The sequence below is a fragment of the Petaurus breviceps genome, unplaced genomic scaffold, assembly GCF_028583685.1.
Source record: "Petaurus breviceps papuanus isolate PSGF00001 unplaced genomic scaffold, PetGlider_PUasm1.0 225, whole genome shotgun sequence".
In the NCBI taxonomy this organism is placed as follows: Eukaryota; Metazoa; Chordata; class Mammalia; order Diprotodontia; family Petauridae; genus Petaurus; species Petaurus breviceps.
In genome coordinates this window covers 16,429,056-16,442,406 of record NW_027185889.1, presented here as the reverse complement: position 1 = coordinate 16,442,406, position 13,351 = coordinate 16,429,056, and the positions used below count along the sequence as shown (strand labels likewise).

Genomic DNA, 13,351 nt, shown 5'->3' with positions numbered 1-13,351 from the left:
CTTCTCTGTTCTTGGTTTGTCACTGAATAAAATGGAGAGCACCTATGCTGGTATTCTGAACCTTGGGAAGTTGCCTTTCTTTTGGCATTACATTACATCAGCTCCCAGGTCTTGTTTCAATTGACCATATAGATGCTTCCCACCTTTGGCTCCAAAGTATATAATCATTCTGATTTTGATATTGACCATTTGGTGATGTTTATGCTTAGAGTTGCCTTTTGGGTTGTTGAAAAAGAATATTTGCTGCCAAGATTCCAGCTTTTGGGACTAGAATTCACTATTTGACAAAAACTGCTGAGAAAACTGGAAAGCAATTAGCAGAAACTAGGTATAGACTAACATGTCACACCATATACCAAAATAAGGTCAAAATGGGTACATGATTTAAACAAGAAAGGATGATCTCATTGAGCACATTAGGGGAGCATAGAATAATTTGCCTGTCAGATCTACAGATAAGGGAAGAATTAGTGACCAAACAAAAAAGAGAGGGCATTAACAGGATGTAAAATGGATCATTTTGATTATATGAAATTAAAAAGGTTTTGCACAAACAAAATCAATGCAGTCAAGATTAGAAGGAAAGCAGAAAACTGGAGAGAAATTTTTTATAGCAGTTGTCTGATAAAGGCCTCATTTCTCAAATTTATAAGAGAACTGAATCAAATTTATAAGAATACAAGTCATTCTCAACTGATAAATGGTTAAGGATATGAACAGGCAGTTTCCTCATGAAGAAATCAGCTACCTACAATCAGATGAAAAATGCTCTAAATCACTACTGATTAAAAAAATAAAAATTTTAATTAAAAATTAAATAAAAATTAGCCAGATTGGCTAACAAGGCTTTTCTGACAGATGCTCGAGATGTGGAAAAACTGGGATCCTAATGCACTGTTGGTGTTGTGAACTTATCCAATCATTCTGGAGAGTAATTTGGAACTATTCCCTGAGGGTTATAAAACTGCATCCCCTTTGACCCAGCAATACCACTACTAGGTCTGTATCCTGAAGAGATTAAAAAAAAAGAAAAAGGGGCCGCTAGGTGGCACAGTGAATAGAGCACCCGCCCCAGAGTCTGGTGGACCTGAGCTCAAATTTGGCCTCAGACACTTAACACTTACTAGCTGTGTGACCTTGGGCAAGTCACTTAACCCCAATTGCCCTGCCCTCCCCCATCCAAAAAGTTAAAAAAGGAATGGGATTTATTTGTACAAAAATATTTATAGCAGCTCTTTTTTGTTGTGGTAAAGAATTGGAAATTGATGCCTTTAGTAACAAGTTATAGCCAGTATTTTATGTTCTAGTTATTTGTTCACTCTTCAGGTCTTCCTTTTTTTGGGGGTGGTGGTAGTGATTATCTTTGTCATATTTTATGGTATAAGATTTAAACACATGACACAACTTGCTTAGCCAAACCCCTAAAAATACATTGGTTTTTAGGTTTCTACTTTCATTCTCTCAGAACATTCATAGCCTGGGTCAAAGGTAAATCTGATGCTTTTCCAAATGATAAAAAGCAACTTCTCCCTATGTAACAAAAACAATTTATTCTTGACAGTCCCCCTGAGTGTTCTTACAGCAATTTATAGTTATAAGAACTGTTTTTTCCCACTTACAACAGAATGCGTGAAGAGAAAATGAGAGAAAAGCAGAGATCTCAGGAAGAAAAAATAAGAATTGCCCTAGAAAGAGCCGTGTCAAAACCAAAGAAAAAGGTTTGTTTTGTCAACACTATTTTTTTTAACTGATCAGAAGAAAAATATCTTGTGTTTTGAAGATCTATGCCCTAGCTTTATTATTTACTAGCTTTGTGACCTTCAGCAAATACTGAGGGCAACTGAAGTTTAGAGGTATCTGAAGAACAGATACAATATTGACGTAATTGCTCACTTTGGCAGTATGCGAAAATTGAAATGATTCAGAAAAGATTAGTATGGCCCCTGTTAGAAGTTAGAAGCACTTCATATTTTTGGGAGGGAGAGAATTTGAAACTCAAAATGAAAAAATAGTAATGTTGAAAAAAAAAAAGCCAATGCTTGTAACTATATAAGATTATGGTCAAACAGCCAAATACACTTCATAATTTTGGTAATTAATATTTACATCTACTTTTGGAATGGCAGGTGTTACTAAAGTTATTTTATATTATTAAACATAAGAGAATTATGGACAGAAACATTAACATTCCTTTTTCTTTGCTGCAGATGGGAAGGAAACTTGTATATCGCTCACAACCTGTATCGGATATCAAACAAGAAATACTCTTTGTGGATGACACAAAGTCAAAATTACTGGAGGAACAGTACTTTTTTAGTTGAACAAAATCAGTCAGACACATACCTTAATTTTCATGTAAAAGCCTGAAAATTGTTTATTTTTTGTTAAGTTTTAAGTTTTTTTTTTAGAATAACAGAAATTTTGTTTTAAAGAATGAATGTCATTCAGATTTATATCTCCAAATTCCAGTAAACCAAATCTTTCCAAAACCTTTTAATTATTTTTATTATAACATTTTCATCAGAAGATGGGGATTAAAAAAAAAACCACCAGAAAAAGTATTTCTAAAAGGCTAATGGTTTGCTTACTAAGGTCTTCTATCCTGATTATAACCACAAATATAAAATGGTCAAAAGTGCTTGGTTTTAAAGGAACAAGCCTCAGGATGCATTTAATTCCCTCAGCTAAGTAGACCAAAGGCCTTGAGAACAGAAATCTAAACAGAAGCATCCTGTTTTCTGAATATACCCTGATCCTACACTCATCCTATTAGAACATATGTATATATTTTAAGTTATGTTGATTATACAATTAAGCAATTTTATAAGCAAAAATGTTGAGAAATGGGTACTTTTAAATACAAAACCAAAAGTAACACTTCCAAAGTCAGAAGTAGCAGAGAAACAGCTGCATGATTACAATCTCCCTTCCTAAATTACAAATAGTATTTTACCTTTAGAAAAATTCCCCCAAAGGGGAATGTTAATCTTTTTTTCCCTCAGAACATGGAAAATATATAGATACATCTTGAAGAAAAGGCAGTTTGTCTTTTGCTAGTAGCTCTACAAACAAACTGTTTCCTAAGTTTTGAATTTCTGTTCTGAATTTAAACAAATGAAAATACCTTCAACTCACAAAAGTTCATGGAGAACAAGTTATGGACCTAAAGACCAATACAAACTGAAAAACAAACAAATCTTTATTTCTAGAAATATACAAAAGAAATCCCCACCCCACCCCAGATAAGATGCTATTCTCTCATTTCCCCATCTTCTTCCTCTTCTTCAACACCTCTGATATAAAGGACATTATTGCACCTGTAAATAGAACTAGAATTAATTTTGTTGTTCCAAGTAGGAAAGAGTCACAGCATTTACTACGGTGGCTATAAATTAAGTTTTGCACTGTATTTTTAGCTATACAATCCAGAATGTTAATTATGAAATACCTTTCTACTATTTCTAAACTGTTTTCAGGTTGAAGCTATTAGTTATAGGAAATATGGCACTCATTTTCATTGTATAATTAACATAGCAACTCTACTATGTTCTTAAGAAAGCAGACATACTTGCTAAATATTCAAAGGGAAAAGTAAGGGAATGGAGGTTGGAGAAAATATAAGTCACATACTATTGAAAACAAATTATCTAGTTCAACTTAATTTTCTCAACTTCTGCATGCTAATTAACTAAAGCTCTTGTAATTTATGAACATTGAAATAGGTATCCAGCTAAGGCCCAAACTGTTTAAATTTAACAAAAGGAAAAATTTGAAAATGAACATTTATTTTAAAATATTTAAATCCTTTCTTTGACCATTAATCTAACAACTGTAAGGATTTCCCATTTGTAGAACACTGTTAAATAGGGATGTTAAAAGCAAAAAAAAAGGGAAATTTGGAAGCTGAAGCATCAATTAGTTTGTATCAATAGACATTTCTATGTTTGTGGTAATCTATACACACTGTTGCTCTGAGAGAATTACCTTATTAAAACTTCACCAAGGTGTCCAGACAATGCCCCATCTATGTATTCTTCTGTATTTGCAAGCTTTTAAACAAAAAGAAAATTAGCAAAACTGAATGAAGGGAAAACTGTTTAAACCAACTAAATCTGGAGTAACATACTGAAGCCATTCTACAGTAATAACACAAATCTATCTATCCACAAATGATTACCAACAAACAATTTAACATTAAAAACCATGCTAAGTTATATTATTACATCTGCTCAGCCAAGCAACTGACTGATATGTAAAGCTGTTACATAATAAAAGTTTGCTTCAAAATATGTGACTTTAATACAACTTTAAAAAAAAAAATTTCCCTAGAGGGATTTTACATAATTTCCCTTTCTGGTAAACTTGAAAACTCAAGCATAGAGAGCAAACAGCTTACAAAAGACTGTGATCTAAAAGTTCACTTGTAAATCATTTGCCGTCAAAGTTATTAGTTTCCAGAGAGACAAAGCAGTTAGGCCAAGATTTTTATGGAGATACTAAGGAGGACTTGAACACAGAGAATTTCAAGTGCTTTAGAAGTTCATGACCCTGGCTCTTAAGAGGTCTAATTTATTTAGTTTCAAAAAATGCTTAGCTTTCCTTTTCTTGAATTCAGATTTATCACTCCCATTACTTTCTTGCTCACTGATCATGATTCCTATTACTATTCTTTGGCTCAGAAACGGAACAAAGAGCAAATGGAAAAAGAAAAATGTTCTGTCAAATTGAAAAAAAGCTCAGAGAGAAGGGAAAAGAGGATGCAAACTCCCTGAGGATAAAGGACTGGCTTTTTTGGTCCTAGTACTCACAGACCCTAGACAAGGGTGGGGAACCTGCAGCTTTGAGGCCATATGTGACCCTCTAGGTCCTCAAGTGTGACCCTCTGACTGAATCCAAACTTCAAGAGCTGCACTTGAAGACCAAGAGGGTCACATGTGGCCATGAGGCTGAAGGTTCCCCACCTATGCCGTAGTACAATGTCTCCACACATAGTAAACACTCAACAAATGCTTACTGAATTCAATGTGAAAAAAGACTACCTGGAATAGAACTGAACTATACCAAGTGAAAAAGCAGGAAAAGCAAGGATTGGTGGATTTCTCCCATCAGGCACTAGGTAGTGCCATCTATGGAAGAAAGTCACCTGACTGTCATTCGGAGCAAGGGATAGGGGAATGTGGTTGTTTGAGCAAGGGAAGCCATATTTTATATGTATTGGGTATTTACAAGTCTGCTTTTCATAACTTACTTTAGAATTATAGTCATTTTCATCACAAAATACCATATAGCCAGTTTTCTAAATTGTCAGTATTTTATAAATGGAGGCAAAACCAGCAGAATATATCCTGCCCACTGGATGCAACAGTCACTTGGGAAAGACAACATTCTTTTTTTTTTCTGGAATTATGTAGCTTGAGCAAAGATTACTATGCTGGAGAAAACCTTACCACTGGCATCCTGAGGTCCTGGGGTACATGGATGCAGTCATACCTCTTCATGATAGAAGAGACAGAGGTGAGAAATCTAGGTTGTTGCCAGTGACCACCCTCACTGCTTCCCAGAGCTATCTTTCACATAAGTACCAGTTTGTGATAGAGGTGAGGAAAACAGCCTACCATTTGTTTTTTATTATTTTCAAACATACCTGTAAAATCCTACTCTGATGCTTCACAATACGAGTCTACAAAGTTATCAGAGTAGATTATACACACTGGCCGGTCCTACTGAGGTGGAAGCAGCCTTTGTGACAGCAGCTGGAGCACAAGCCTCACCTAATTCAGAAAGGCTCATCTTCTGAAGGGTGAAGACCAGGTGATAACTATCTAAGGTACTGGTTAACCTTTTTTGGAGGGGAAGGTGGGAGGGGTGGGAGGGTCATGGGCTCCTTTGGCAGTCTGATGAAGCCTATGGATGGGGCTTTTCTCAGAAAAAATATTTTTAAATGCAGAAAATAAATTTTTCCTCAAAGGAAATTTAATCACATGCCTTTTAACTCATTTAAGAAAGACATCTATCTTTTTACAAGAGCTAATTTCAATTGTATTTTATTGAAGCAATATTCTAAAGAAATAGTTATAATAGATCCATTTCTGGTTAATTTCTTCAATATTGCATCAACACATTTATTTAACTGAAAAACACATGAAGCACTTGGTTAAATTCTTCACAATACATTCAAATTTTGAATTCCTGTTTTCCTGAAAATAATCTTTCATTTTCCTCTTAAGAAGTCAACCCTTTTAACGATACTAGTTGCTTGTCTATTAATTTAAAAACAAATGCTAAATGACTGAATCAGAGAACATTTAGATCACAGAAAACCCCAAGTATTAAGTAATCCAAAGGGTCGTAAGAGGGCACACACTAAGCGGATCATAGCTTACTATCAACATGTCCAGCAAATGTTATAGCACAAGCTGGCTCCTCTCTGTTGTTGTTGAGTCATTTTAGTCATGTCCAGCTATCCATGTCCCCATTTGGGATTTTCTTAGCAAAGATAATGGAGTGATTTGCCATTTCCTTCTCCAGCTCATTTTGCAGATGAGGAAACTAAAGCAAGCAGGGTTAAATGACTTTCCCAGGGTCACAGCTAGAATCTGAGGCTGCATTTGAACTTGAGTCTTCCTGACTCCATGCTCCACTCTACTTTGTCACCTAGTTGCCCTCTTTAATTCAAGTGAATTGAGGCTTTGGAGCCTAAAGCTTAGAATGAGGACTAAGGCATTGTGCATTAAAATGAAGTCCTGGAAGAGGCCCCAACTCTGAGACAGAAAGTAAAGTTTAGCTTAAAAAGTTTAAAGTTAAAAAAAAAAGTTTAGCTGGAGTTTAGCTTACTTGCATGTTCATGTAGCCATCCACAGATACCAGGTAACCTTTGTACTCCATTCCCCACTTAAGCTTCACCATCACTGGCTTTCCTGTCAGTCCATTCAGGAATGGTTTGGGGTTGAGGGGTAAACTCTGTACAAACAACAACAGTGTAGATGAGGTGATGAAAGTCAGACATCAGTCAAGAGAGAGAAAAAGTCATTAAGCTAGCTTTCATAGGATCTCAAGTAATGGAAGGAACATTAGAGTTCATTTAGTCCAACATTCTTATTTGACAGACAAGCCCACAAATCCACTCCCCATTCTTTTCTAAATTACCCTATAATTACACCCAGCATTTCCTAGCACCCAAACTTGATAAAGTCCTGCTACATTAATAAACCCTTTAATTTTTAATTTGCTGAAACAGAATTGGGTTAAACAGACAAATTCACAGTTTAGTCAACAGTTCCAGACTCGTCCCTCTCTACCAAGCCCCTGGAATGGCAGAAGCTTTAGGAAGAATAAAGTCCACCCCACCACTTGACAGAGGAAGAAACCAAAGCCCAGGCTGCGCGCTGATGGAGGGGCAGGGGCTGCCTGCCTCTTTCTGAATCCCCCGTGCTCGGCCCAAAGCAGGCATTTAAATGTTTGCTGACCGCTTGCCCAAGTGCCCACAGCTAATCCAGGGACAGGGCAGGGACCTGGACCCAGCGTCGGTAAGGCCGACGTTATTCTTCCTACACTATGACAACACAGGGCCCTGTAAAAGGCCATTAGTGAAGGAAAACTCATGAGAAACTTTTTTTTTCTTTTTGGAAAGGGTTGTAATTAAGAACAAAATGGCCAAACTAAGGAAAAACGAGGAAAATGGGGTCTTTTTTTTGGCAGATGAGGGAAACTGAGGCTCAGGGTACTGTAACAGGAAGGGAGCACACTCTGGAGCCAGGATCAGACCAGAGATTAGGATTCCCTAATCTTAGATTATTATTATTATTATTATTACAAATAATAGCAGTAAAACAGTATCAGAGCTGAAACCCATGGACTAAATCAGGCGGCGGCTGAGGCCCCCTCCAGCTCCAAGTCTATGCCTAGGGCCGTCTTTCGTGAGCCTCAGTTTCCCCATCTGACCAGGGAGGCTTGTTCAGGCCGAGAATTTGCCCAGGGTTCTCCGGGTCCTCCGTTTCCCGGTCTGTAACGAGACAGTATGGGCCCAGAGAGTCGCTAAGGGCCCCTCCAGCCGCAGATCCGGCAAGCTGGTCCTGGCCCACAGCCACGCAACTCCAGGCTCCCTCTCCTTGGGTTAAGTTCTACAAGTCCAGGGAAAGTTCCCTTCTGGCCCCGCCCCCCCCATCCTTTCAAATGGCCGCTTCCAGGAGACTCTAAAGCAGAGAACATGGGCGAGACCATCAGGGGTCCAGGGGGAGTGTGGGCGGGGAAACCGGGGCACGATAAAGGCTCCCAAGCCGGTCCTCTCGCGAGACCGGGGGGTGGGGGAGGGAGCAGGGAAGAAAGGGCCAAGGGAGGCCGCTCCCGCCCCCCAGAACAAATGAATGGGCAAGGCGGGAAGCGGGAACCTGTGGGGACACTCTTCATGCTGCTTTCACGGCCGCCGCCGCCGCCACCGCCCCCTTACCATCGTGACCACTGAAGAACGCCACGAGCCGCCCGCTGCCGCCGATTCTCCTGCGCCCACGTGAAGCGAGCCGCCGAAGCCCCTGCCTCCGCCTCCCTCTAGCCGGCAATCGTACGGAAGGCAGAGAAATGGCCGCCAGCCGGGAACGTGAACTTTCACCCCTCACCCCGGCTCCCTTGTCACTGCTCTCCTCCCCCGCTCTCCACCTCCCGGGCCTCTCGGATTGGATGGAAGCAGGTGGGTGGTGATTGGATGCGGGGCGGGGTGGAGCCGAACGGGAGAGACTCGTGCCGGGGTTGCTTAGTGCGCAGGCGCACACTTTCTGCGCCTGCGCCGAACGCATTCAACAGTTGCCTGGGTCCGTTAGAAGCTCTGTGTGACGGACGCGTCGTCATGCTGTCCCAGAAGTCTTGCGGAGATTTAAAAAAGTTTTCCCCATAAAGTGACTTGGTCATTTCTTTGCACTTGAGTATTTTCCTGTGCTCTAATCCTAGAAACAGCTCTCCTGCCCGGACCCTGCTTCTGCCGACTGGACAGTGCCCCAGAAGCGGTCTCCCCGCAGGAGGGGGGTGGCTGTAGGTATCGAGTCCCCGGGGCCTCGTTGTTGCCTTCCTCCGGGGTCGTTGGTTGGCTCCTTCCACCCCCGCAAGGTTGTAAGGCTCCCTTCGGGAGTTCTGGAGAAGCTGGCTGGGCAGGGCACGTGTTCAAGTCCCGGCTACCCCTCTTATGTGTAACTTCGAGCAAGTCACTTCAGGTCTCTGGGCTTCAATTTCCTAATCTCAAAAAACCCCCAAACCCAACAGTTTGGGCATCTGAGTCCCCGTCCACCTGGAAATCCAGGCTCGCATTCTACTCTGACTTTGTACTGTGGTTGAAGAGCCATAGCTTGGAGCTCGAAGAGCATTTAGACCAGCCTGCCCTTAACTATCGTGTTTTCAAATACATAGGCTTACATTGCAATATATTTATGTCGAATAATATGTTGAAATATTATTTGGCTTGATTACGTTGAAATATTTATTGAACTATAATTCAAAATCATTTAATTCTCACAAGAGCCCTGGTAGGTAAGTGCTATTTCCCACATTTTACTGAGGAGGAAATTGAGGCAAACAAAGGTTAAGTGATTTGCTTAGGGTCACAAGTTTAATAAACATCTGAGGCTGGGTTAGGCCCAGCTGGTTATCCCATTTCACCACTTGACCCTTATTTAAACTACACTGGCTCTCTGTTTAGAAGCAGATCACCTTGAAGCTTAAGTTTTTAAAACTGCAGAAAGACTTTTGATACATTTTCTATAATCTTTTAATAATCTGACCCCATCCTACCTTGCCAGATTACTTCCTCTTTTGCTTCTGTCCACATGCTGTATAATTACACTTGACAGATCAAGTCAGTAGACATTTCTTAAGCCCGTGCTATGTACCAGGCACTTGTGCTAGGCAAAAAGCAGTTCTTATCACGAAGCTGACAGCCTAATAGGGGAGACAACATAAAACAACTGTACAAAGATATATGCTGAATAAATTGGAGATCATCCACAGAACGAAGGCACTAGTATTAAGGAGGATAGGGAAAGTGTTCTTGTAAGTAGGTAGGATTTTGGAATATAGTTGGAAATGAAGAGGGGCTGAATTCTAGGCATGGGAGTGGGGCAGCCAGTGAAAATGCTTGGGCAGGTGGAACGTCATGTGGATCTAATGTGTAGAGAGGAGTAAGGTGTAAGAATGGAAAGGTAGGAGTGGGTCAGATGAAGAACTTTTAAAAGCAAAACAAGATTTTATATGTGATCCGCTAACTATTCTTCATACTTTGAGTGCTCTCTGGCTCAAACCCCATCTCTTAGAATCCTTAGGGGAGGTTTTTCACCATCTATCCCCCAGCCTGTTTAAGATTATCCTTCATCTACTCTAGCTTGTATGTTTTATATGGATGTTGTTCCTTCCCCACCATTCAAAACTAAACTGCTTGAAATACAGAGATTATTTTTCTCACCTTAGTTTGTATCCCCAGCGCTGGATACAGTAAATACTTGAATTCTTGTTGATCGATTTTATAATTGAGTAAACAGGCCCAGGAAGAGGAATTGCCTTTCCCAGGTTCGTACAGGTAGTAAATGGGAAAGCCAAGATTTGTACCATTTTCTGACTACAAATCCAAGAGTCTTTTCACCACTCCATATTCAGTTAATTCAGGTCAGCAATCATCAAGCATCTCCTCTTTCCCAGGGACTGCTAGACCTTGGCAATACAAAGATAAAATAAAACACAAGCTGACTGTTGAGTGCACAACAGTTTAAGGAGAGAGACTACTTAATAACTAGAGGAATTGGGAAAGGCTGACTGATGGAAGTAGCCTGGGCCAAGACTTTTTTTTTTTAATATTGGCATGAATTTTTTTTTTAATTTTTAGTTTTCAACATTCAGTTCCACAAGCTTTTGAGTTTTCCATTTTCTCCCCTTCCCTCCCTCTCCAAGACAGTGTGCAGTCTGATATAGACTCTATGTATACATTCATGTTAAACACGTTTTCACATTAGTTATGTTGTAAAGAAGAATTATAACCAATGGAATGAACCACAAGAAAGAAGAAACAAAACAAGGAAGAGACAGATCAAATAGTATGCTTCAATCTGTGTTCTGATTCCGTAATCTTTCTCTGAATGTGGATAGCATTTTCCATCATGAGCCTTTTGGAGTCGTCTTAGAACCTTGCATTGCTGAGAAGAGCCAAATCTATCAAAGTTATCACATAGTGTGACTGTAACTGTGCACAATGTTTTCCTGGTTCTGCTCCCCTCACTCAGCTTTAGTTCATATAGGTCTTTCCAGGTTTTTCTGAAGTCTGGCCCAGGCCAAGTCTTGAAGGAGCTAGGAATGTGGTCCTAAGATTTGCTCAGTCTGATCATTCAAGAGCCCCAGAACTTGGAGGAAGCTTAGAGTTCATCACTTTACAGAGGGGGAACCTGAAGTCCAGCGAAGCAGCAGGACATTCTGTAAAGGTAGTAACTGGGATTCAAACCCAGGTTTTCGGTTTCCAAAGGTATCTCCAACCTCGTGTTCTGTATATAACCTTGTATCAGCCCTTTAGGATTGGTCAGGTAATATTTAAGAAGAAACCTGCCCAGAAGGAGTAAGTGACATTCCTTCAATACTCTTCCTTGGTAAAAATACAATCTGCAACATTGTGCTTAGTTATTTGTACCACATATTATATAAGACATTGACAAGCTAGAACTTGTCCAAAGGAAGGCAACCAAAGTAGGGAGCTAGAAACAATGACATTTCAGTTGAAAGAAGATGGAGATGTTTTAACCTGGAGAAGAGAAGATTCAGGGAGAGGAGATGATTGTTCCGTAATAGGATCTTTTTCCACAGTCTGCTCATCAATCAAGCATTTACTTAAGTACCTGTTACATGCCAGGGATTGTTCTAGGTACTGAGGATACAACAGAAATGAAAGTCCTTTCCTTTGAAGAGATTTCATTCTATCAGAGACAACTTGAATATAAACAGATACAAACAAAATATAAGTTAATTTTTTTTGGAGTGGGAAAAAGAGTGCTAGCATCTGGGAGCATTAGGAAAAGCCTTATACGTAGCCTTATATTCAAGTGATGCCTGTATAGTTTTGAAAGAAACAAAGTAGGTCTCATTGAGTAGTTGTAATGACTAATCTTTGCCCTAAAAAGAGGTGAGAAATCACCTCTCCTTACAGTAGGGATTATGGAGAAAGAATGTTGGATATACTCTGTCCTCAGATATAGTCTCTGTATTGCTTGGTTTTAACTTTTTATTGTAAGAGAGGGATCACTAGAGGGAGGTGGGCATATCTGAAAATTGTAAAGTTAAAAGACATCAATAAAATTTATCTTGAGGAATATTGATTTTTTTTGTATATGTGGGTCTTGCTAAAAGTATATCTTGGAATATAGTCTCTTTAGAAAAATCTCAAAAGGATATAAACAACTTAGTAACTTTTCTTACATATCCCCATTTTATAGATGAATGAGCAAGAGAGATTTATTGATTTGCTTGTTTCAAATTAGGTTTCCTGAGTGCATGTTGAAAACTCTTTGTTTGCCTAGCCATGCTGCCCCAGAGAGGTGAAAAAGTAGGGACATAAGTATTTATGTCCTCTCAGTCCTCCACTCTTAAAAGAATTATTTCTTCAAATTTTCCCTATGTTTTAGTTTGCTTTCTTCAAATAATTTGAAAAGTGATCCCTCAATACTGGCAAAATTCTGTCACCTCTAGCATGTACTTCCTCTGCATATACTTGAACTGTTCTAGCTTCACCCTTTTCTTGTTTTTATAATGCTTTTTCCATTTCTTCACAGGATGTTTTATAGACAAATGTGTCCTATGGTGATCTGTGGAGAAAAGGGTTTTTTTTTTTAATAGAAAACTTAATATATTCTTTAAATGCTTTGGGGATGATCTGGCTTATTTAGGTATTAAATACCAAGCTTTCTAAAAACTTATGTTTCTTTCCACACTTCTGGATATTTCATGAGACAACACTACCCACAGTCTTCCACGATATTCTTTGGGAATGTTGCACACGAGTTTATATTCTAATCAATTATCCATTGCCCTTGGCTGTTGTATGTGTTTGGCAAAAGAGAGCACGTTTGCTGTTTGGGGCCATGCTGACCTGACTTGTGAGAGTCCACTACATCTAGCTGGTTTCAGACCCTAACTATGCCTCACCACAGTTGTCTTCCTGCCATGCTGCTCTGCTAGTTCTTCACCCTCTGAAGAGGACCTCCAGAGATCGTGCCCTGAAAGAGCTAAGCCTCTCACTGGGAATCTCCTGTCTTGTGGCTGAGTTGGACTAATTACATGTGGTAGACTCAGACCCCGGACCAGGCTTGACCCTGTACATGTTCCTGCCCTACTAAGT

At 39.6% G+C, this 13,351-nt stretch overlaps 2 protein-coding genes across 2 annotated transcripts in view; one reads left to right on the top strand and one right to left on the bottom strand.

Moving 5' to 3' along the window:
- Window positions 1–2,321, top strand: part of CCDC38 (coiled-coil domain containing 38) — a 47,311-nt gene extending 44,990 nt beyond the window's left edge. Inside the window, exons 12-13 of the mRNA XM_069095067.1 lie at window positions 1,625–1,718; window positions 2,208–2,321. Of these exons, the coding sequence (XP_068951168.1) occupies window positions 1,625–1,718; window positions 2,208–2,321 (208 nt within the window). The remainder of the gene's footprint in view (window positions 1–1,624; window positions 1,719–2,207) is intronic.
- A 27-nt stretch (window positions 2,322–2,348) lies between these two features.
- Window positions 2,349–8,655, bottom strand: SNRPF (small nuclear ribonucleoprotein polypeptide F). Its single transcript, XM_069095191.1, has 4 exons — window positions 8,447–8,655; window positions 6,835–6,960; window positions 3,985–4,049; window positions 2,349–3,317 (listed from the first exon to the last, which is right to left on the bottom strand). The coding sequence occupies exons 1-4, from the start codon at window positions 8,447–8,449 to the stop codon at window positions 3,251–3,253; spliced, it is 261 nt and encodes an 86-aa protein (XP_068951292.1). The 5' UTR covers window positions 8,450–8,655; the 3' UTR covers window positions 2,349–3,250.
- Window positions 8,656–13,351: the final 4,696 nt, after the last annotated feature.

Bases quoted from the DNA above. Each gene is read 5' to 3' on its own strand.
- SNRPF (XM_069095191.1), bottom strand. The intron at 4,050-6,834 runs GTAAGCTAAACT...TTTGTTTAAAAG, and splicing joins ATGGCTACATGAACATGCAA to CTTGCAAATACAGAAGAATA. The intron at 3,318-3,984 runs GTAATTCTCTCA...TTCTATTTACAG, and splicing joins CTTGGTGAAGTTTTAATAAG to GTGCAATAATGTCCTTTATA.